This window comes from Rhizopus microsporus (genome assembly GCF_002708625.1).
Source record: "Rhizopus microsporus ATCC 52813 unplaced genomic scaffold scaffold_30, whole genome shotgun sequence".
Classification (NCBI taxonomy): domain Eukaryota; kingdom Fungi; phylum Mucoromycota; class Mucoromycetes; order Mucorales; family Rhizopodaceae; genus Rhizopus; species Rhizopus microsporus.
The window spans coordinates 111313-132400 of record NW_019671945.1 but is presented as its reverse complement, the minus strand read 5'-3'; the positions used below and the strand labels follow the sequence as shown (position 1 = coordinate 132400).

Sequence of the window (21088 nt, the reverse complement as noted above, 5' to 3'; positions counted from 1 at the left end):
AAGTGGTAAGAGAGAAAGGAAAGAAAAAAATTGCGTATATATAGTAAATATATGTGTGCAAAACAGGAGATCTACATTTGAAGTCGTCCTAAACGCCATTAGCCAATAAGGAGATGCATAAACGAAAGTATATGGTTTAAAAAGGGGAAGAGCTATTGTAGTCATTGTCAACAAAGCTTATTGGATAGATTAACGATTAAGTGTGATTTATTGATAAACATTGTACATAAACTTTATAATAAATAAATAAGTCTTTGTTTTGGAACACATTCAAAGGGAGTTCAAGAGGAGGGGTTTAAGGAGTAAAATAAAGGGTTCTCTATGAGGCGGCTCTTGATTTCGCTCGAATTTTCGCACCCCATCTATAAAAGGCAAATGGTATAGGTACAATAGCCAGCGAGATAAAGGCGAGCAAGGTGCTTGCCCATTGATCACCTAAACGATCATACATTTGCTCGATAAACAGAGGAAAGGCAGCACCTGAACTGGAACGAACGAGGACCTTGGCAGCTAATGCAGAGGTAACGTAACGAGAGAAGCAGTCGATAAGATAATTATTTGCAGAATAGTAAAGCAAGACCATACCAAAGCCAAAAGGTAGACCAGATATAACAGGACCAATCCAGTGAACCCAAGGGTAAGACGTCCAACTGAAGATAAATAGAGAGATAGGAACGAAAGGAGCCGCGAACATCATACCCATAAGACGATCTTCTGGGGTAGCCTTGCCATTCTTTTTGATAGTATTTCTATATATCTTTTCAAAATAAGGAGTAGCTATGAGAGCAAAACCAGCGCCAATGAGGATACCAATAAAGGTCAGACCAATGAAACCATCGTTCATGTGATAGATACGACCAAATATGATTGGATAAGCAAAGAAGAAGGCATACAGCAGAGCATAGATAATGGCGATATAAAGAGACATGAGAATCAGAATGGGTTCGGTAGCGAGCATAACAAAGGGTCGAATAAGATTTGCTTGGACAAGTTCAGAAATTGGAACAGGAAACTCTTCTTCGACTGTAACATAGGTTGGATCACCGGTTTCTTTTCTCAGCTTTTTGGCGCGTCTAGCGAGGAGGATAGGGTGATAAGTTTCTGGCAAGATGATAGATAGTATCCAAGTAACACCAGCAAAGATCATGTTGACCCAATAGATCCATCTCCAACTTTGCGTACCAATTGAGATCCAGCCACCGACAATTGGACCAAGGACAGGACCAGCATAAGGTGCAGCAGCAAAGTAGGCAACAGCATAACCTCGAGTTTCTGCTGGGAAGATATCTGATATGGAACCACCTGCGAGCGTTAGAGCAACAGAGGCAAAGAAACCACAAAAGAAGCGACAGACGAGCACGGTTTCTATATTCTTGGCAACAGCACATGGGATATTGAAAACGGTGTAGAGTCCAAGAGCGACAATATAAATTGGCTTACGTCCCATGATTTCTGAAGCAGGGGACCATAATAAGGGACCTATCATAAAGCCAATGACCATAAGGGATACTTGGAGAATAGCTACTTCATGGGAGCATCCAAATGATTCGACTACGCCATCCAGTCGACCAGTGATAACAGATGAACCAAAAGCAGCAGATACGACAAAGAGAGCGACCACCATTGTATGAATATACCTGTATGATTTACTCCAGTTATAGGGGCATTCAGGGTCATTTTCTTCCCAATTGACATAGTGCGTTAGAGGACGCTTTTCAGAATGATGACTTAAGACTCTAGAAGGAAGAGCCTCAAGGTCTGCGTCTTTTGATGGATAAGGTTGAATGGATAAAGTTCTTGTAGCAAGAACACCTGGTGGTAGTTGTTCTCGAATTTGTTCTACATAAGAAGTGGTCTCTTGTAAAGGGATAGGTTCTTGAACGACATAGGTGTCATTTATTGTACTAGTATCACTACACGTTGATCTTCGATTATTGGATTTGGGTAGTGTAGCGTCTGGCATGTTGAATTAAGACAGTAAAGATGATGAAGTTATAAAAACCAAGAATACATCGACCCTTTATATACCTTTCTTTTCTATATCATTTAGGCGAATTTTGTTCATGTCAACGGATCTGCTCACGGACGATGGTTTATCCAAACCAATACATGTAAATTATTTAAATTCCGCAATGAGACAGATCGGATTATGGTAACACATGTTCCGAATCTGTCATGCTGGTAATATTTTTAGCGATTAAAACAGAATAATGAACGATTATCATTACTATTTTTTCTTCTTCAAGTTCTATATGAGATAACACAGATAAGAGTTGTTGTATAATCAATAGTGATTCAACTATAGCTTACTGGGCTTTGTTTTAGTTATATAAAGCATTACTTGATTTAATTCATGCTTTGGAAATAAAAAGAGAAAAGAAATGGAATAAAAGTACACCGTTGCTTAAATGAACTGCTTTAAAAAAAAAAAGATGATTTATGGCGTGGATCGCCTATTTGTTTTGACGCTGGATAAATGATATCAATGACAGCGCTAATTGTTACACACGTATCATTATCAAATCAATAAATATTCATTGATTGCCTTTTTTTTAAAAAAAAAAGAGTCGAGTAAAAAGGTTATTTTATAGATGACAATTAATAGGTGAAAGTATTTTATATTATGTTGTCATAGTGATTTACATATGAATCCCATGTTGCTTTCAAGGATGATTAATTAGAAAAGATCAGTCTTTATGGAATATTTGATTTACTATTAAAAAGCGTACGGTAATTACCTGGGGTTCTCTAATATTTCGACTCTTATTATTCTACATCTCTTTGCTTTTATCAATCTCTTATTGTAGCATGGTTTTATAAAAGAGCTCATGTTTTTGGCTTTTTACCCTTTTCAAAATAGATATTCATTACTTGTTTATTCTCGTTGAATTCAAACATAGGCTGACAAGTGTATTCTTACTCTTAGAGCACAAGAGATAATCGCTGATACAAGGTAAATTAAAGAAAAAGCAAAGCTCACATTGTTTTAAATAATTTCACCTTAATTTTCTAAGGGCATCACATAATGTTCTTATGAGGTAACATGCTTTTATTTCTAACTTTAATAGTTGTATCTCTTACAGGAGCTTTTACTCAGAATATGCTTTTTAATGTCAGTAACTAAAAAACTCATGATTAAAAATAGCGTATTGTTCATTTTGTACTTACCGAGACATTAAGGAATACACTGCCGTTAAAACGGAGAGAGCATTAACCCAGGAGCATCGTCAGTCGTTTGGAGGCCCTTCATTGTCATGTTTTGATTTGTAATTAAAATGTGGTATATATTTAATGCACTGTTCACATCGTGATTCCACGCCGTGCCCCAAGATTTACACTTGAGGACAGCATGTACTCTTTGCTTTGATCCAAAAGTACTATTCAAATTACAAAGAGCTGAGGGTGCAGTATTTCCTAAGAGGCCCGAATGCAATTTAGCCTCTATCATGCTCTTTCATAGTCTAGTCAACAAACTGCATAGGAGCCATATATGATCTTGATTTACTTTTAACACAAATAAAATTGGATTAGACTTGCCTGATACGCTGGCGATGCTCATAATCTTATTGATGGGTTCGGTATTGAGCCAAAAGCGATACATTCTCGATAACGGAGCATCGCGGAAGCCTTTAAAGAGTCTGACAAATTTAAAAACGCTCTATAGATAGAATCTTGCTCCGATGTAGAGACATGCATAGGAATTCTCTTGTTGTATATATATAATAGATTAAAAAGAATAAAGCTTTTCGTGCTTGAAGAGACGTATGTCTTGGATTTATTGGCAACACGAAATACCCTTTAGAGAAGATATCAACCAATAGCAACTTTTTTTCAGTCGACAGATAAAAGTAAGTCACATCGTTATTCTGTAAACAAACGGCAGTAGCCTCATTTTTTTTCTAATTGCTTCTTCTTTCAAAAGGAAATATGTCAGAAGTTGCGGCTCCAGTAACTGCTGATGGTCCGATAAAGGATGACGCAGTTAAAAAAGCACAAAAACAAAGAAGAAGAAACAAGAAAAAGAGTAAAAAGCAACGCTTAGCGGAAGAAGCGCAGCGAAAAGTAAGTTAATTGCATTATATAAATTAAAGGCGTCTAAACAGTCATTAGGAATTGGAAAAGCAACATGAAAAAGATGATTCACTAAAAGACGTTGAAGTTGAATATGTTGTCCAACCTATTGACTTGTCCGCTTTAAAAAAAGCGGATGGTATGTCAAGGTTAGATGAAAACACACTTCAACAGTTTTCAGAAATTTTTAAGCATTTTCAAAATGGCAAACCTGAACAAGATGAAGAAGTAAGAGATTACAACATTCTTGTAAAATATGACTAATTGGAAATGATCTTAGGAATTCCCTGTTTATGATAAATCACAACTCCAAAACGGCGATATAAATGAAGCTGATGAGGACGAAGAAAATAAAGAATCAGATCAAGCTCTATCTAAAAAGAAGTTGAAGAAAATACAACGTTTGACAGTTGCTGAATTGAAACAGTTGGTAAAGAAACCAGAAGTTGTAGAGGTACGTAATGACAATGCAATTTTTTTATAATCACTCACTTGTTTAATAATTAGTGGTGGGATGTTACCGCTAGTGATCCCAAACTTCTCATTTGGTTAAAATCATATCGTAATACTGTCCCAGTGCCTGCACACTGGAGCCAGAAACGCAAATACTTACAGGGAAAACGTGGTATTGAAAAGCCACCATGGGAACTTCCTGGTAGGTAGAACAAAGAAAAGAAAGAGAACAGTGATTGACTTGCTTTATAGATTTCATAAAGGATACAGGTATTATGGAAATGCGTGAGGCAGTCAGAGAAAAGGAAAATGCAGCAGGCTTAAGAGGAAAGATGAAAGAAAAGGTCAACCCAAGAATGGGCAAATTAGACGTTGATTATCAAAAATTACACGATGCTTTCTTCAGATTCCAGACCAAACCAAAGTTTACTATACATGGTGAATTATATTATGAAGGCAAAGAATTCGAAACAAAATTGAAAGAACAAAAGCCTGGACAGCTATCTGCAGAATTGAAAGAAGCGCTGAATATGCCACCGTTGGCACCTCCACCTTGGTTGATCAATATGCAACGCTATGGCCCACCACCAAGCTACCCAAATCTAAAGATTCCTGGGTTAAATGCGCCAATACCAGAAGGCGCTCAATGGGGATACCATCCTGGTGGTTGGGGAAGGCCTCCTGTTGATGAATATAACCGTCCCTTGTATGGTGATGTCTTTGGTGTTGCTCAACCTGAAGCTGCGCCACCAGAAATTGTAGAGCCAGTAGACAAACAGCTTTGGGGTGAACTCGAACCAGAAGAGGAATATGAAGAGGAAGAAGAGGAAGAAGAAGAAGAGGAGGAGGAGGAGCAGACAGAAGAACAACCAGAGGAAGAAGCCGAGGCAGAAGCTGAAGCTACTCAGGACCTTGCAGATGGTTTGGAAACTCCATCTGGAATAGCTTCTATTGCTTCTGGACTGGAAACACCAGCCCATATTGAACTTCGAAAGGACCGTAAACGCGAAGAAGATGAAGGTCCTAAGCAATTATATCACGTTTTACCAGAAGTCAAGAAAAATATCACTGGCTTTATGGGATCACAGCATGGTTACGACATTTCTTCAATCAATCAAACCACGCCTTCTAAACGAAAAGGTGAAAATGTCGAAGTGGCTATTGATCCTAGCGAATTAGAACGAGGTTTAGACGAATCCACGCTCCGTGCAAAATATGATGCAGAGCGAAAAGCAAAGATGGGCATTACTGCCACTGATGAGGACTTGTCTGACATGTATGCTGAATATGCAAGCAGACAGGCAAAGAAACAAAAGACTCAAAAGCATTAACTATTTTTTTTTTTTGAAATAAAAAAACACCTTGTAAATTCATTCATGTATTGCTACTACAATCACACCGAATTAGTATTCGTATTATGCAAGAATTTAGTAAGAATCTAAGCTTTATTCGCACACTGGTTGAAAAATAAAGAAAAGATTGACGCAGTGTGCGCCAATACTTTCTTATTTGTGTATACAATAGGTGTTAGTGTTCTTGTGCTGATAATAAACATGGGATGATAAAGAAACTAAATACGAATGCAATGATGATAGCCTTAGAAAGTAAAGTGAGCAGAAAACTTATAATACTTTTGAATTATATACCATCGATTTCAATGAAAGTGGTTCTGCGAACGTATTAATTAATTCGCCAAATACTTTACTTGCAATTTTTGATTTGCTTATATATGCTGAAGAAGTTTGTCGACATATATCCCACTCATGACAGAACTGCTGCCATATCTCACCCTTTAAATATGGGCCACAGTTATTACTAGTGTATTTATAGTCGCATTCTTTTGCTCTTTCTTCCATCTCTAGTCTTTAATATTTTATTCTCTTTGCTCTAAGGGATCCTTTTTTTTTTTTCTCACTTACAATTGAATTCTATACTGTGATTCAACCTCGTTTCTGCAAAATATGATTAAGCTAACAATTAAGAACAATGCAGTAATGATTCCCATGACATGTAGAAACACATGCACATAACTAATATAAAAGTGGTAGATTAGGATATTGTTCACTGAAGGGAAAAAGAAGAGTCATCCAACGTAGAAACTATGAAAGCGGCATCAGGAGACAAGCTGAATTTTATTGAATTATCGACATGTTCTATTCTTCGTCTTTTGTTTGGTGGTTGCAGAGACATAAAAAGTATGCATTACATTGATCAAGCGGAGGATTTTTTTCAGCTGAATTTTTTTTTTTTGTCTGTCATGCTTCCCTTTGAACTGTTCATAATAATAAGCATTTTTCTCTCAAAGTGTATATAAGCAACAGAGGCATCAATAAAATGTTGCTTTAGATATTAGTTATGATATGATTGAACTGATTGGTAGCTTGTTTATGTATATAATAACTGGCAAATATGCACATTTAGACTATTCATATTCACACACATATACACATATGCACACAGAATTACTTCTGGATAACATGTATTAAAAAGTTTCCTTGCTATCTTAAGGGTAAATTAACCACTACAGAACATAAATTGCCACCGCAATTAAGAAACTACGGCCTATTCTATTGAAGAGTTTTAACAGACCTTCTCTTGGGGAAACACTGCATGCACCAGAAAATACACTAAGTTAGACTGATTCAACAGGCATCGCCTTTAACCACTACTTGTGATGTCGTCAACAAAGCCTTTCAATGTGTAGTATCAAGATAAGCATGTGTTTATAAAGTCACCACCTTGGTTTGTTTTTCTTTTCAAGAAGAGGAGATTAAAAGAAATGTGGTTATTGCTTTATTTTAATTTTATTTGCGTTGTCAGTTTGATCAATAAATAATCAAGATCAATCGCGCGTAATTATGATGAAACTTCATAAAGAATATTTCACTGGATAGCCTTATATGCAGTGCTTAGAAGAAGTGTCCGTAGCATTAGCCCATTTTCTAGTGCATGTAGTATTGGCCTACTTTTGCACACAGGAGTCACCGAAAGCGACCATTTTGAATTTCACAAGCTCTTTTCAGCCGGGCCCTATTCTTTGAACTGTAAAAGTTTCTCAGAACCATACTATTGTCAATACTCTGCTGGTATATATCCATTGCTTGTTCAACGCTTGTTGCTGTCTTTATATCTAATTTTGCAAGATTATTTTCTATGTCTTGCACTGTTTTGTCTTAGGGTGACTTCTTTGCTTTTTCTAACCTTCTTCAGGCATTGTAGTGTCCAGAGCCAATATCAATATCGCCTGCCTTTATTGCCATAGAGAGTGGAACCTGCGGAAATGATTTAGCTCCGGATTCTTTCCTGTTATACTTGCTCAAAGTTTTCTGTGCTTCTTCTTTACACTCACTGATATTCACCAATGCTTTGTACTTGTTGTGAAGCTCTAGATAATATTTGAACCGTTTCATTGTGAGGGGAGCAGTGGATGTCATCGTTTTCGAAAAAAATAGAAAATATAAGTAGCTGGAATGCGTCTTTTTGTAACCCTTTTGTTAACAAAAAAAAGAAAAAAAAATTATGGAAGTTGATCTTTATATGTAAAAATAAATGATGTCGATCAATTACATCCTATGGATCATATTAATTAATGCATCATCAACTACTAAAGACTACCGATGCCATGAATAAGGGTTATGGGCTTAATGATGATATCTTGGCTTGTATACGAAATATATATTGATTATATTACGTCAAAGAGCGTAATCTTTTTCAATATAAACGAAGAAATACGGCATCTGTTTCATCGTTACCCTTTGAGATGTAGTAGTTATCTTTTCAGTTTCAGGTCATCTCGTGCTGCTTATACAGACAAAAACGGCTGATTTCGTTCATCTTTAAATTGCTTTTATCATCGTATAAGTAACTCCTTTCTTCGAGACTGCTACTCCTCCATTTCAACTTTAAGCTATTCGTTTCCTTAGAGATGTTTCTTCTATTTTCATTCTTCAAAGCATCTTTCAGCTGCTACTCTATTCCAGTAACTTCAGCTTGCAAGCCTTGTATTTCTTGCTGGAGGGTTTCTTTCGACTTTTTAGATTCTCCCCTCACAGATAGATGATCTATCAAGTCATACGAGGCCGGGCCATTTTTCTTGCTTGAATCATCCACAGCAGCATTTGTTCCAAGCAAGTGGACAGCCTTGACTCTAGGCAATAGCGTTATACTTTGAGCGAATTTTGAGCCACTGGATTTGCACACCTTTGCTATAACGCTCATATCAAACAATGAATTGAAATGCGCCAGGAAAGCGCATATCAAAGGAGATGTAGGTCTTCAGTATTAGCTTTAGGACCACTCTTAAAGGTGTATATTCATATCGTATTTTATATTTAGATCAAAGTAAACAATTCAACCCAAAAAACAAAGCAAAAACAAGACAGTGTACGCTCTCATTTGAACCAAACGATGTATGCTAAAGATGAATCCGCTCTTGCACTGGCTCTTGGTCTGTTTGAACAAATGTTTGCTAGTTTCGAAAAGCTGGTTACATATTTCAAGTTTTGCAACTGTCCACACAATGGAGGCTATACAGTCATATCTTTCTCTCGTGTGTCACTTCTTTGCCTCTGTCTCTTACTGCCTCTCCTACCAACAACCTCTTCTACCAACAACCTCTTCTTCTGCTTCTCTTGACCCTAACCCAGAAGATATCTATCAATTTATTAATGCAAGAAGCACTTGCTGTTATGGTCTTTTTTTTTTTTAGTGCAAGGTCTCAGAACTGACGACAGAAACAGAGTAGCTGTGAATTCTGAAGGAGACTTACTGCTGTTTGCTGTGTTTAAAATTACGAATCAATGGTGACTTACACTGACCTATATCAGTGTAAAGTCAATTCTTTTTATTTGCAACACCTATTAAAAAGATTGCGCTATACCATCTTTTTTATATACACCAATTATAAACATTTTATACTTAATGTAAGCATGGGCAACACAATCATGGAACAAGGAACTAATGTGAACCACATTTACTAAATTATCAATCCTCTTTTTTTCTTTTGCTTGCTTGCTTTGAACCATAGCGTGAACCATGGTAAATATTTCAAACAAGGAGTTTATATATAAAAAAGAGAGATAAAAGAAAAATAGAGAGAGGAGGGGAGAAAAGGTGTAGCGTGTTTAGAGCTTTGGCGGCATAAATAACATGTATTTTTCAATTTATATAGGATTTGCCAGAGAACTGGGTAGTGCGCCATTCCCGTACGTATAATAAAGATTATTATTACAACACTGTTACAAAAGAATCACGATGGGATGCACCTGTATTACAAGGGGATCTGGAAAGAGTACGCGCTAGTCATTTATTGATCAAAAGCAGAGAGTCAAGAAGACCAAGCTCATGGAGAGAAGTGAGTAAATATTGTATGAATGTAGATTATATTAAATGATTATGTGATAGGAGCGTATTACAAGAACAAAGGAAGAAGCTTTGCAGATATTAACAGAGTTTCAACGTAAAATTGAATCAGGAGAAGAAACTCTATCGGCATTAGCTACGAATTTTTCAGACTGTTCCAGTGCCAAACGTGGCGGTGATTTAGGCTATTTTGAACGCAACCAAATGCAAAAACCATTTGAGGAAGCGGCATTTTCACTTCAAGTAGGAGAGTTAAGTAAGCCTGTTTGGACTGACAGTGGCGTACATCTCATACTGAGAACAGCATAAGTAACAATACTTCTTTTGTACATATACTTATGAATAAATGAGCGTCTTCTTGATGCATTTCCCTCTTTTTTGTTGTCTTGTTTGATTGTCATCTGTCTTGGTTATTTTAAAGTCTTTTTTTTTTAAACATGGAAGAGTTTAGAAAAGGCACATCGCTTATTTCGGAGAAATCATTCCTTTGTAATACATGGATCAACAGCATTTCTTGCTTAGCAGTGCATACGGAATAAAACACCATGATAACGCCGTTCCGTTTGTTCGGATAATAAATGTTGCCTAGCAGGTGTAAACTGTAGTCTGGAGAAAAAAAGTTGACTTTATAGTTGCTTATCAATTGCATTGATTTATTTCTATTCATTTCAGAAACATAAAGGAGATACTACATCTTTGTCAAGAGGCATACCTTAGTTTCCATACTTTATGCCTAACATTAATGTACAAACTATACGATAGATACATTATCACTCAAGCTATGACGGCTTCTTGCTCTTTAACAATGAATATCGAGTAGAGTAGAGATGAGTATAGAGTTGATTCAGAAAAAGCATTGAGAATAAAATTACCCTTTTGTGCCGTTTCCCCCTTAATCGTTTGACTCATCTTTTGACTTTTGTATTTTTTTTTATAATCAGCCAATTAGTCATCGCATAAATGTAGACATTTGACTATTATGCATTCTTTAATGCAATCCAGATGAAAAGAGAGCATAATAAAAATAATCAATTCATCATTTTATATATTCTCTTTATTTTTGATATTCGATTCCCAACAGATGAGCTGCAGATCAATCAAACTTTGACGTATTATGAACCAAAATAAAAGGAACGAGTCAAAAGTTAAAGATTGTGAATGATACAATACATTATTCTTGTAAAGAAGTAATGACAAAGCTTCGCGTGCGTAAAAAGATTCCCAGTTGGACCATCGGACAATCGTAAATAATATTACCCGACATATCACTCGAAAAAAAAAAGATCAAATTCTACCAAATCAAGTATAATTAAGTCGGGAAAATTATAATCCATGCAATATGATGAAGTATTCTATAAAAGTGACATCGTTTCTTTTCTCTTTGATTTCATAGTTCATTGACAGCTTATAATTAAACATATGCAGCCAGATCAAGCGAGTGCTATAGGGACAGAAGAAGGAGTAATGCCTACTATTCATAGTAGTTTGACAAACAGTACCTTGGAAAGCGAGAAAGAGATTGACAAGGAACAAAATGAGCCATATTCTATATTTTCGATACCACAACAAGTCGTTCTTTTGGGCATCACAGCATTCACTGCCATGATATCCCCTTTGACAGCCAATATTTATTTACCCGCGTTAAATCAGATTGAACAAGTAGGTCTACATGTAAAATTTTTGATAAACATGGCCTAATGATTTCAAAGAGCTTTAATATAAGCACAGAGCAAGTAAACCTGACAATTACTGTTTACATGATCTTCCAGGCAATATCACCTACCTTTTGGGGAACATTAGCAGATAGCATAGGCAGACGTCCTATTCTCATGAGTACCATGACTGTATATTGTGGTGCCTGTATTGGATTAGCATTGGCACCCAACTATGCCTCTCTTATGATATTTAGAATGCTCCAAGCTTTTGGATCAAGCTCCGTCATTGCTGTTGGCGCTGGTGTTCTCGGAGATATCGCTGATAGTAAAAAGTAAGTCATTATTACATGACAGAATCAATTACTCATTTTTCGTTCTATTTTAGACGTGGATCTTATTTTGGTGTATATTCCATTGGTCAATTATCAGGACCAGTATATGGCCCGGTTGTGGGAGGCGCTATTGCTCAAAACCTAGGCTGGCGGTGGATCTTTTGGATCCTACTGATCATCAGCGCGACTTCCTTGGTAGCTGTTGGTCTTTTTGTGCCCGAAACGCTACGTAGCTTGGTTGGAAATGGATCTGGGTATGCCAATCCTACACCCTGGCAATGGATTGCTCGTAGACGAGGAAACCTCGATGAGAGGCGCATACAGGAAATCAAAGAAAGAAATCCAAAAAGGACTAGAATGAATTTCTTGAAACCCTTCATGTACTTGCTAGAACCCGATGTACTTGTCACTCTTTTATACAATGGTCTTCATTACACTGGCATTTATTGCTCCTTGGCTTCGATGACAAAGCAGTTCAGTATTCACTTTCCATTTTTATCCGAAACGAATATTGGTCTTTGTTACCTCAGTCAAGGCTGTGGTTCAATCCTTGGATCATATACACGAGGCAAAATCTTGGATTACGACTACAAAAAAGTTAGAAACGCGTTCAGAGAGAAACATCCAGACAGGCCGGAATGGGACATGCCTATCTTCAAGGCACGTTTTAGAACAATTTATGTGAACGTTGTCATGTGTGAGGTCATTACGATATTTTATGGCTGGTGCTTCGAGTGGAACGCACATCTTGCTGTTATATTAGTGCTTCAATTCTTTGGTAAGGCGCTTTTCTTTCTTACCTTTCTTCATAATGCTCATAAATCGCTTAATAGTTGGTTTTGGCACAGGTGGCATTATGGCTACTACTCAGACGTTATTGATTGACTTGTTTCCTGGCAAAGGTGCATCAATTACTGCCACAAATAACTTGGTTCGTTGTATATTGGGGTAACTACATAAATAGACTATATATAAGCATTGGCTCATTTTATCTTTAGAGCTATTGCAACGGTTTGTATTGATCCAGGTATTAGTGGCATCGGAATGGGTTGGATGTTTACTATTGTGGGCTTGATACTAGTTATATCCAATATTTGTATACTCGTCTTATTTATATATGGACCAGCTTGGAGAAGAAATCGTATTGACAGACAGCTGATGAAGGAAAAAGAGAAAATGCAAGCATAAGAAGGCAATATATTCCCGAGATTAATCTAATGTAAATATATCATGTATTATCACTTAATATATAGATGTTCATTGTTATAAAATAAAAATGTCTTACAGTTAAAGTCAATCAGCATTTAAACTTGCACTAATGCTGAAGAACGATCTCTTTGCTGCATGAATACTGTGACTTGGTATTTTGGTGTCCGTGTCGTGTTTCCGCCCTTGAAAAACCAGCTGCAGACAATCTTTTTAAAAAAAGGGCCTTCATAAAAATATGACAAGCACGTACCAAAGTGACAACAATGTACAATCATTGCTTCTTTTTCATGAACGAGACTTTAATTGTTTATAGGTGCTAGAAAAGGACATGTTTGCTGGAATAATGACCAGTTTATGCTTTCATAATGACCACATTCTGTTAGCAGGACATGGTCCTTATTTAAAAATATACAACATACAAACTGGAAAGATACTGTGCAGTGATTATGTTATGCAAGCTAATCGCATTCATCGCATTGTTCCATGTAGGTCTGACATTGACATGCTTAATTACAAAGACAATATTAACCAAGTAACGTGCAGATCCAAAAGTAATTCTGTCAGACTCGAAAACAGAGACAAGAAAATTGGCCATATTTGGGTCAAAATACTTATCCATTCTTACGATCGAGGTGTCGGATGATAGTGCAAGGTAAACCCGAATATATTGGTCCAAAAATGCTTCTATTGACATATCATCTAGATGTACAGTTGAACAATCATTTGGACCTTTTAAAGACTGGATCATGGATGCACAATGGATAATTGAAGATGATGATTCTTCGATACAAATGTCAATAGTCTATGCCCATAATTTCATGGAAGTTGTAAGATTGAATGGATCTGGATCAATAGATGTGTTATATTCTGTTCAATGTCAAGTTCGATGTATTCTATATTCAGCTCGTATTTTTGGTACTACCAGAGACACCTTGACGGTTGCTTCAGGCACAGTATTTAATGAAGTTCATCTATGGAAGCCATTGATAAAAGACGAACATGATGACGCTATTGTGTATAAAAAGTTGATTGGCCATGAAGGCGTTATCTTTTGTGTACGGTTTAATCATGATGCAAGCCAAATAGCAAGTGTCTCTGATGATAGAACCATTCGTATATGGTCACTTGAAGATGAAAGGTATACACCACACGAAAAAGCATAAAAAATGTTATTCAATGCTTTGCAGTAAACAACCTCTCATATTGTTTGGCCATACCGCTCGTGTATGGGATTGTCAATTTGTTGACCAGTATCTAGTCAGTATATCCGAAGACTCGACCTGCAGAGTTTGGAAGAACACACTGCTGCAAGAGGGTGTTGAAGATGAAGATAATGAGAATGGCAGTGATTGCATTGCCTGTTGGGAAGGACATGCTAGTAAAAATGTATGGAGCTGTGCCATTAATCCGAAACATAATGTTGTGGCAACCGGAGGACAGGATTCAGGTATCCGTTTATGGTCTTTTGCCTCCATCAAAAACAGTAGAATCGACTCAGAGGAGGACCTCAACAGCTTTCCCTTGCCTGCAGAAAGGGGCAAGGATTACGTACGCAATTTTGCTATGATTAAAGATCAGATGTTAATAGGAGCAACTACAGAAGGTTATCTGTTAAAATGTGATAAAAGCAAGAATGTCTGGGAAGAGATTCAACATGATCCTTCGTACAAGAATTACGCCATCATGAAAAGTTCAAAGTGTGGTAGAATCGTGATTATAGGCAACATTTATGGTGATTTGATTGTGATCAGTCCTGAAAATAAGTTTGAAGTGAGTATGCTATATACTGTCTAAATGACATTCTTATGAATTTATGCAGCCAGTGAAAGTGCCAGCACACAAACAAAAGCTCTTTGAAATCTTTATTGAATCATCTTCAAGTAAGAAAAGAACAAAGATGACAAGAATAATCATATTGATTGAATACTATAGATGAAAATATCTTGTACATAGTCTCAAACGGATACAACGAAAGAGTTCTTTTCCATGTATTGGACCTTTCTGGTTCAAAAGTAAGTCAATTATCTAATCATCAAGTTTGTATAATAACTAGTGTAGCCTTCTCTTGAAACATTGTACAATATTGAAATGCCTGTCGAAAAGACAACCGTCTTATCAATTGGAATTGTCGAAGAACACAACATTCTTATTTGTGGGTCTCGAGAATCTGCCTTGTTGATATATCGTATACCAAGTTATAGAGCCTCTTTAGATCATGCTGTTCAAAGCCTGAAAGCTTCTTTACAGCTCCGTCGATCACACGGCCGTCAAGCTATCACAAGTGTACTGGTCCGACCAAGGTCCCATACAGACGATGATGAAGAGCAAGAGACAAACGGAGATGTCGATTTTTGGACAACAGGCCGTGACGGCTGTTATATCCAGTACCGTCTTTGTTTATTAAAGGAAGCTTCAAAAAAGATGCCTTCTGATGCAGGCTGTACTGAAGTAGATGAACAAGAAACACAGCTAGGTGTAGCTAGCAGAGGTGATACTCTTGTCCATAGCCGAGATATGACGCTTGAAAAAATATATCGAAACAAGGTTACCAAGGGCACGTTGGAAGGCTCTTTATTCATAGACAACGAGGTTTTATTACTTGGTTTCTTTAGAAAACACTTTTTTGTGTATAATGAAAAGAAAAACTTTGTTATGGCCTCTATCAACTGTGGCGGTGGACACAGAAGGTGGAATTTCTTTGCAGGCGATGCCAAACTAAACAAATCAGCATTTGCCTTTATCAGAAAAGAAGTACTTTTTGCGCATTTCAGGGATATTTCAGGTATGGATGAAGGATTTAACGATAGTATACTTCAGCACAATTACCATGGTCGTGAAGTACGTGCTCTTCGATTTCTTAAGCTGCCATGTAAAGGTATGAAAGAGCCAAGACCACTCTTATTTGCCACGGGTGGTGAAGACACGATCCTTAGGATTCAGCAGTGTATGCCAAACAGTACTTCTGGATTTCATACTCTTGTCAATATTCGTAAGCATACGACGGTTATCAAAACAATTGACTATAGCCAAGGTTCATCTACTCTCTTGTTTACCAGTGGCGGTCTAGAAGAACTCCGATGTTGGAAGGTTGAGGTGATTTCGCCTAGGGCTGAACAAGAACCTGTACATCTGAATTGTCTTGAAATGGCCAGCTGTCCTGCTTTAACAAAAGATATAGAAGTTAGAATTATGGATATAACAGCTTTTGCTATTTCTCCCGAATATCATATCATTGGAGCAGTCTACTCTGACTCTATGATTAGGGTTTGGCTGTTCAATGAAGATAGTAGAAAGTTTTCTCTTGTGGCAGATGGTACTTGGCATGCAAAGTGTATACTTCAGATATGCCATGTTCAAGTCGACGGACATGTCTATTTCTTTACTTCAGCTACTGAAGGAGGTATTGCCATGTGGGATATTCATGACGAGTTACAGAGTGCTCTAGAAAAAGTTGATGAACTGGAAGCTGAACCTACTCTTGCGGCGTTCAGACTATCGGAGCCATTATATTATTACAGAACACACATGTCAGGTGTAAATGGATTAGAAGCGATTCCATACAAAGGTATTTTGTTCAAGTTGAAAAGGAGATGAAGCTAATACATGTTGTTATTAGATAAGAATCATTTACTGATTGCCACTGGAGGCGAAGATAATGCTGTTTCTGCAACTGTTTTGCATATTCAGGATGATAACACTATAAAACCTATTGGTGATTCTTTTATAATTCCCGATGCCCATGCATCCTCAGTTACAGGTATAAACATGAAAAACACACAATAGTTTCAACTTATTTATCTCAATTAGGCATCAAATGCGTTGGTGATGTCATCTTTACTTGTTCTACTGATCAACGGTTGAACATTTGGAAAGTAAATAATAATCTTGAGGATGGCAGCGTTTCTCTAACACTATCTGTTGCTACCTTTCTCGATGTCCCTGATCCTTCTGCTCTCGATGCTGTGTCTTTAAAGTAAGTCTGTGGTCCTAATACATTCTCCCTTGATTAAATATTTTTGTTTAGTGGATGCATTCATGTAGCAGCTACTGGCATTGGTTTACAAAGTATTAAATACGGTCAATTGAAACAATAAGAATAGAATGATAGAATTTTTATTATTTTTATATATATTGCTAATATCTCTTTCTCTACTTATATCGTTGCTGTTGTTGTTGTTTTATGCAAATGTTGAAAAAGCATTTTAACCTTGACGCTGCTTATGCTTTTTATTTTTTGAACATGTAACAAAAAGCTTTCCTCTTCTTCTGACAGTTGTGCAGCCATCACATAACTTCTTGACTGAAGATCGAACCTTCATTGTGCGAACAACATTGTACATAATAGAGTTATTAGTCTGTTGCCATAGTGCCAAGGTAGGCTGTTGTTGTCTAGTGAATTGTTGAAATGCAGTCTTTGTGAAATTTGTCAGAAATGACATTGTGTATTGGCCTAGTATAAAAATCAAATTATGACAAGGCTAAGCAACCACTATGTTATATATATTTTTTTTTCGTCCTGAAAATTTAGACTCAGTCATGTCAAAAAAAAAAGTTTTGTTTGGAAGGACTTGAGCTTCTTTTTCCCGTCAACAAAACATGGCTGATCCCAAAGAGCAACCACAGGACACACCTGCCACTGACAACAAGCCCGAGCTTGATGCTGCTGCTGCTGCAAAGAAGGCAGCAAAGGAAGCCAAGCAGAAAGAAAAACAGGCCGCCAAGTTGGCTAAATTCCAAGCAAAACAAGCCAAGGTAAATAATAACAACGGTATAGGGTAGCAAATCTTTTGAACAATTGTGTCATCCCAATAGCTTAATGAGGCCAAGAAGGCTGCCGGAGACAGTAACAATGCCGAGAAAAAAAAGAAGAAGGAGTCAAAGACCTCTACACCTGTCTTTGTTAACAAGACACCCAAGGGCGAAAAGAAAGGTAAAAAAAGCGAGGCATGATAAAATGATACACAATGACTCACATAGAATCATAGACATGTCTGATCCTATGGCTAATGCTTATGATCCTCGTGCTGTCGAAAGTGCTTGGTACGACTGGTGGGTTAAGGAAGGTCTCTTCAAGCCTGAATTTGGTCCTGATGGAAAGCCAAAGCCTGAGGGTACATTCGTTATTCCTGCCCCTCCACCAAATATTACTGGTTCCTTGCATATTGGTCACGCTTTAACTGTGGCTATTCAAGATGCATTGATCCGCTGGTATGTTAATTGTTTTCATATAACTTTGGATCCTCATTTTCTTTATTTCATAGGCAGCGTATGTTGGGCAAGACCGTCCTTTTCAATCCTGGTACAGATCACGCTGGTATTTCATGTCAATCTGTTGTTGAAAAGATGTTGTGGAAACAATCAAAAATTACTCGCCATGATCTCGGACGTGAAAAGTTTGTTGAAAAGGTGTGGGAATGGAAGGAACTCTACGGTAACAAGATTCATACCCAATTTGAGCGTCTTGGTGCCTCATTTGACTGGGACCGTGCTGTGTTCACGATGGATCCTGTAGGTATTAGTCAATTGTTTCTTTCAGAGTAACTTATTGTCTTTTAGAAACGTTACCATGCTGTAGAAGAAAACTTTATCCGTCTCCACCGTGATGGCATCATTTACCGTGCTAACCGTCTTGTCAACTGGTGTGTTGCCCTTAATACCACCTTATCCAATTTAGAAGTCGAAAATAAGGAATTGACGGGTCGTACTTTATTGAACGTTGCTGGATACGATGAAAAGGAAAAGTTTGAATTTGGTGTTCTCAATGAATTTGCTTATCAAGTCGAGGGATCAGACGAACGCGTTGTTGTTGCCACCACCCGTATCGAAACCATGTTGGGTGACACAGCCATTGCCGTCCACCCCAATGATGAACGCTATAAGCATCTTCACGGTAAATACGTCGTTCATCCATTCATTGATCGTCGTATTCCTATTGTCACCGATGATATTGCCGTCGATATGGCCTTTGGTACTGGTGCTGTCAAGATCACACCTGCCCATGACTTCAACGATTACGAAGTAGGAAAGCGCCACAATTTGGAATTTATCAACATTCTCAATGATGATGGTACCTTCAACGAACATGCTGGTCCTTATAAAGGCATGAAGCGCTTCCATGTTCGTAGACAAATCGTTGAAGACCTTAAGGCCAAGGGCTTATTTGTTGGTGTAAAGGAAAACCCTATGAGTGTTCCTGTCTGTAGCAAGTCTGGTGATATTATTGAACCTTTGATGAAGCCTCAATGGTGGGTCAAGTGTCAAGGTATGGCTGATAAGGCTATGAAGGCTGTCACTGATGGTGAGCTTAAGATTTCACCCAAGGTTTCCGAAGGTGACTGGTTCCGTTGGTTAAGCAATATCAATGACTGGTGTATCTCTCGTCAACTCTGGTGGGGCCATCGTGTTCCTGCTTACTTTGTCAAGATTGAAGGTGAAAACAACGACCAGATGAATGACGAATTGTGGGTCACGGGTCACAACGAAGATGAGGCTCGTACCGCTGCCGAAGCCAAGTTCCCTGGCAAAAAGTTCACCCTTGAACAAGATCCTGACGTTTTGGACACATGGTTCTCTTCTGGTTTATGGCCATTCTCTATCCAAGGCTGGCCCGAGCAAACATTTGATATGGAACACTTTTATCCTGCTAGCATGCTCGAAACAGGTTGGGATATTCTCTTCTTCTGGGTTGCTCGTATGGTTATGCTTGGTATCCAATTAACTGGCAAGGTTCCATTCAAGGAAGTTCTCTGCCACGCTATGATCCGTGATGCCCATGGACGAAAGATGTCCAAGTCGCTTGGTAACGTCATTGATCCCGTTGATGTCATCGAAGGTATTACTCTTCAAGGTCTTCATGATAAATTAAGCCAGGGTAACCTTGACACTAAGGAAATCAAGAAGGCAATGGCTGGTCAAAAGGCAGATTTCCCCAGAGGTATTCCCCAATGTGGTACTGACGCTCTTCGTTTTGCTCTGTGTGCCTATACCACTGGTGGCCGTGATATCAACCTTGACATCTTGCGTGTTGAAGGTTATCGTAAATTCTGTAACAAGTTGTGGAACGCCACTCGTTTTGCCTTGATGAAGCTTGGTGATGACTTCAAGCCTAATGCTTCTTCCGAGCCCAGTGGAAATGAGTCCTTGGTTGACAAATGGATTCTCACAAAGCTTAACAAATGTGCTATTGATACCAACAAGGCATTAGAAGAACGCAACTTTAAGGCTGCCACAGATGCTGTCTATCAATTCTGGCTTTATGAACTTTGCGATGTCTACATCGAAGCGATCAAGCCTGTTTGTGATATTGATACTAGCAAGGATGAAGCTGCCCACGCACGTAAAGTTACAGCTCAAAATACTTTATACACCTGTCTTGAGGCCGGCCTTAAGCTTATGCATCCATTCATGCCTTTTGTTACTGAAGAACTGTTCCAACGTCTTGTCCGTCGCCCTGGAGACAACATTATGAGTATTGTAAAGGCCAAGTATCCTACTGAAAATAAGGCATTTGACTTTACTGAAGCTGAAAAGGACTTTGACACTCTTTTTGAAGGCGTCAAGGTCATTCGTTCAATTGCTACTCAGCTCATGTTAAAGAAGAACATTGTTGCTGCTGTACAAACCAGCGATGCTACTCTCTTCAAACTTTATGAAAGCCAAAAGCATACTATTGTTGCCTTGGCTAAAGGTGTTACTGAATTATCTATTTTGGATGCAAGTGCAGAATCCCCTGTAGAAAGTGAATCTGGGTCTGTCGGTGATAATGTTACTGTGTTTATTCGTAAACAATCAAGTGATAACTAATAAATTGATATGCTTCATTATTGTTCTTGTCGTTAACGGTGTTGTCTTAAAAGCTAATATATTGTTTATGGGCGGAGAAAGAGCTGTGACAAGCTTTGTGACTGAGACACTTTAAAAAAAATTTTTGAATGAACCTTTAAGTAGAGCAAATTTACCTGTTAGCTCTTTTTTTTTTTAACTTTTTCCTTTCTCTTTAACTAGAAG

General features: G+C 37.8%; 7 protein-coding genes across 7 annotated transcripts; 5 read left to right on the top strand and 2 right to left on the bottom strand.

Moving 5' to 3' along the window:
* Window positions 1-285: 285 nt before the first annotated feature.
* On the bottom strand, window positions 286-1983 carry RHIMIDRAFT_231673 (MFS general substrate transporter). The gene has a single exon (XM_023607702.1). The coding sequence runs from the start codon at window positions 1961-1963 to the stop codon at window positions 320-322; it is 1644 nt and encodes a 547-aa protein (XP_023461515.1). The 5' UTR covers window positions 1964-1983; the 3' UTR covers window positions 286-319.
* A 1883-nt stretch (window positions 1984-3866) lies between these two features.
* On the top strand, window positions 3867-5855 carry RHIMIDRAFT_231669 (DUF382-domain-containing protein; the record flags this gene model as incomplete). Its single annotated transcript, XM_023607701.1, has 5 exons — window positions 3867-4062; window positions 4111-4299; window positions 4352-4525; window positions 4579-4726; window positions 4777-5855. Exons 1-5 carry the CDS (start codon window positions 3928-3930, stop codon window positions 5853-5855), a joined length of 1725 nt encoding a protein of 574 aa, XP_023461514.1. The 5' UTR covers window positions 3867-3927.
* Window positions 5856-6098: 243 nt separating this feature from the next.
* On the bottom strand, window positions 6099-6849 carry RHIMIDRAFT_273844 (uncharacterized protein). Its single transcript, XM_023612415.1, has 3 exons — window positions 6617-6849; window positions 6444-6554; window positions 6099-6387 (listed from the first exon to the last, which is right to left on the bottom strand). The coding sequence occupies exons 1-3, from the start codon at window positions 6712-6714 to the stop codon at window positions 6147-6149; spliced, it is 450 nt and encodes a 149-aa protein (XP_023461513.1). The 5' UTR covers window positions 6715-6849; the 3' UTR covers window positions 6099-6146.
* A 2709-nt stretch (window positions 6850-9558) lies between these two features.
* Window positions 9559-10194, top strand: RHIMIDRAFT_286827 (peptidyl-prolyl cis-trans isomerase pin1; the record flags this gene model as incomplete). The annotated part of the gene is made up of 3 exons (XM_023613416.1): window positions 9559-9561; window positions 9695-9877; window positions 9928-10194. The coding sequence occupies 3 exons, from the start codon at window positions 9559-9561 to the stop codon at window positions 10192-10194; spliced, it is 453 nt and encodes a 150-aa protein (XP_023461512.1).
* Window positions 10195-11349: 1155 nt separating this feature from the next.
* RHIMIDRAFT_208865 (MFS general substrate transporter) lies at window positions 11350-13060 on the top strand (the record flags this gene model as incomplete). The annotated part of the gene is made up of 5 exons (XM_023607093.1): window positions 11350-11544; window positions 11595-11872; window positions 11926-12650; window positions 12706-12820; window positions 12871-13060. The coding sequence occupies 5 exons, from the start codon at window positions 11350-11352 to the stop codon at window positions 13058-13060; spliced, it is 1503 nt and encodes a 500-aa protein (XP_023461511.1).
* Window positions 13061-13263: 203 nt separating this feature from the next.
* On the top strand, window positions 13264-17594 carry RHIMIDRAFT_94954 (WD40 repeat-like protein). The gene is made up of 11 exons (XM_023615914.1): window positions 13264-13346; window positions 13395-13566; window positions 13625-13733; window positions 13785-14219; window positions 14269-14851; window positions 14901-14961; window positions 15014-15093; window positions 15140-16646; window positions 16698-16838; window positions 16889-17054; window positions 17106-17594. Exons 1-11 carry the CDS (start codon window positions 13317-13319, stop codon window positions 17173-17175), a joined length of 3354 nt encoding a protein of 1117 aa, XP_023461510.1. The 5' UTR covers window positions 13264-13316; the 3' UTR covers window positions 17176-17594.
* RHIMIDRAFT_94951 (valyl-tRNA synthetase) lies at window positions 17427-20917 on the top strand. The gene is made up of 5 exons (XM_023615913.1): window positions 17427-17833; window positions 17894-18011; window positions 18067-18289; window positions 18343-18589; window positions 18638-20917. Exons 1-5 carry the CDS (start codon window positions 17678-17680, stop codon window positions 20882-20884), a joined length of 2991 nt encoding a protein of 996 aa, XP_023461509.1. The 5' UTR covers window positions 17427-17677; the 3' UTR covers window positions 20885-20917.
* The last annotated feature ends 171 nt before the right edge of the window (window positions 20918-21088 follow it).

Coding starts and splice junctions, on each gene's coding strand:
- RHIMIDRAFT_94951 (XM_023615913.1), top strand. CDS start 17,678: ATGGCTGATCCCAAAGAGCAACCACAGGACACACCTGCCACTGACAAC. Junction 17,834..17,893: donor TCCAAGCAAAACAAGCCAAG/GTAAATAATAAC, acceptor TCATCCCAATAG/CTTAATGAGGCCAAGAAGGC. Junction 18,290..18,342: donor CAAGATGCATTGATCCGCTG/GTATGTTAATTG, acceptor TTTATTTCATAG/GCAGCGTATGTTGGGCAAGA.
- RHIMIDRAFT_273844 (XM_023612415.1), bottom strand. CDS start 6,714: ATGTCTCTGCAACCACCAAACAAAAGACGAAGAATAGAACATGTCGAT. Junction 6,555..6,616: donor GCCGCTTTCATAGTTTCTAC/GTTGGATGACTC, acceptor CTTTTATATTAG/TTATGTGCATGTGTTTCTAC. Junction 6,388..6,443: donor TCACAGTATAGAATTCAATT/GTAAGTGAGAAA, acceptor AAAATATTAAAG/ACTAGAGATGGAAGAAAGAG.
- RHIMIDRAFT_94954 (XM_023615914.1), top strand. CDS start 13,317: ATGACAAGCACGTACCAAAGTGACAACAAT. Junction 13,347..13,394: donor CGTACCAAAGTGACAACAAT/GTACAATCATTG, acceptor AATTGTTTATAG/GTGCTAGAAAAGGACATGTT. Junction 17,055..17,105: donor CTCGATGCTGTGTCTTTAAA/GTAAGTCTGTGG, acceptor ATTTTTGTTTAG/TGGATGCATTCATGTAGCAG.
- RHIMIDRAFT_231673 (XM_023607702.1), bottom strand. CDS start 1,963: ATGCCAGACGCTACACTACCCAAATCCAATAATCGAAGATCAACGTGT.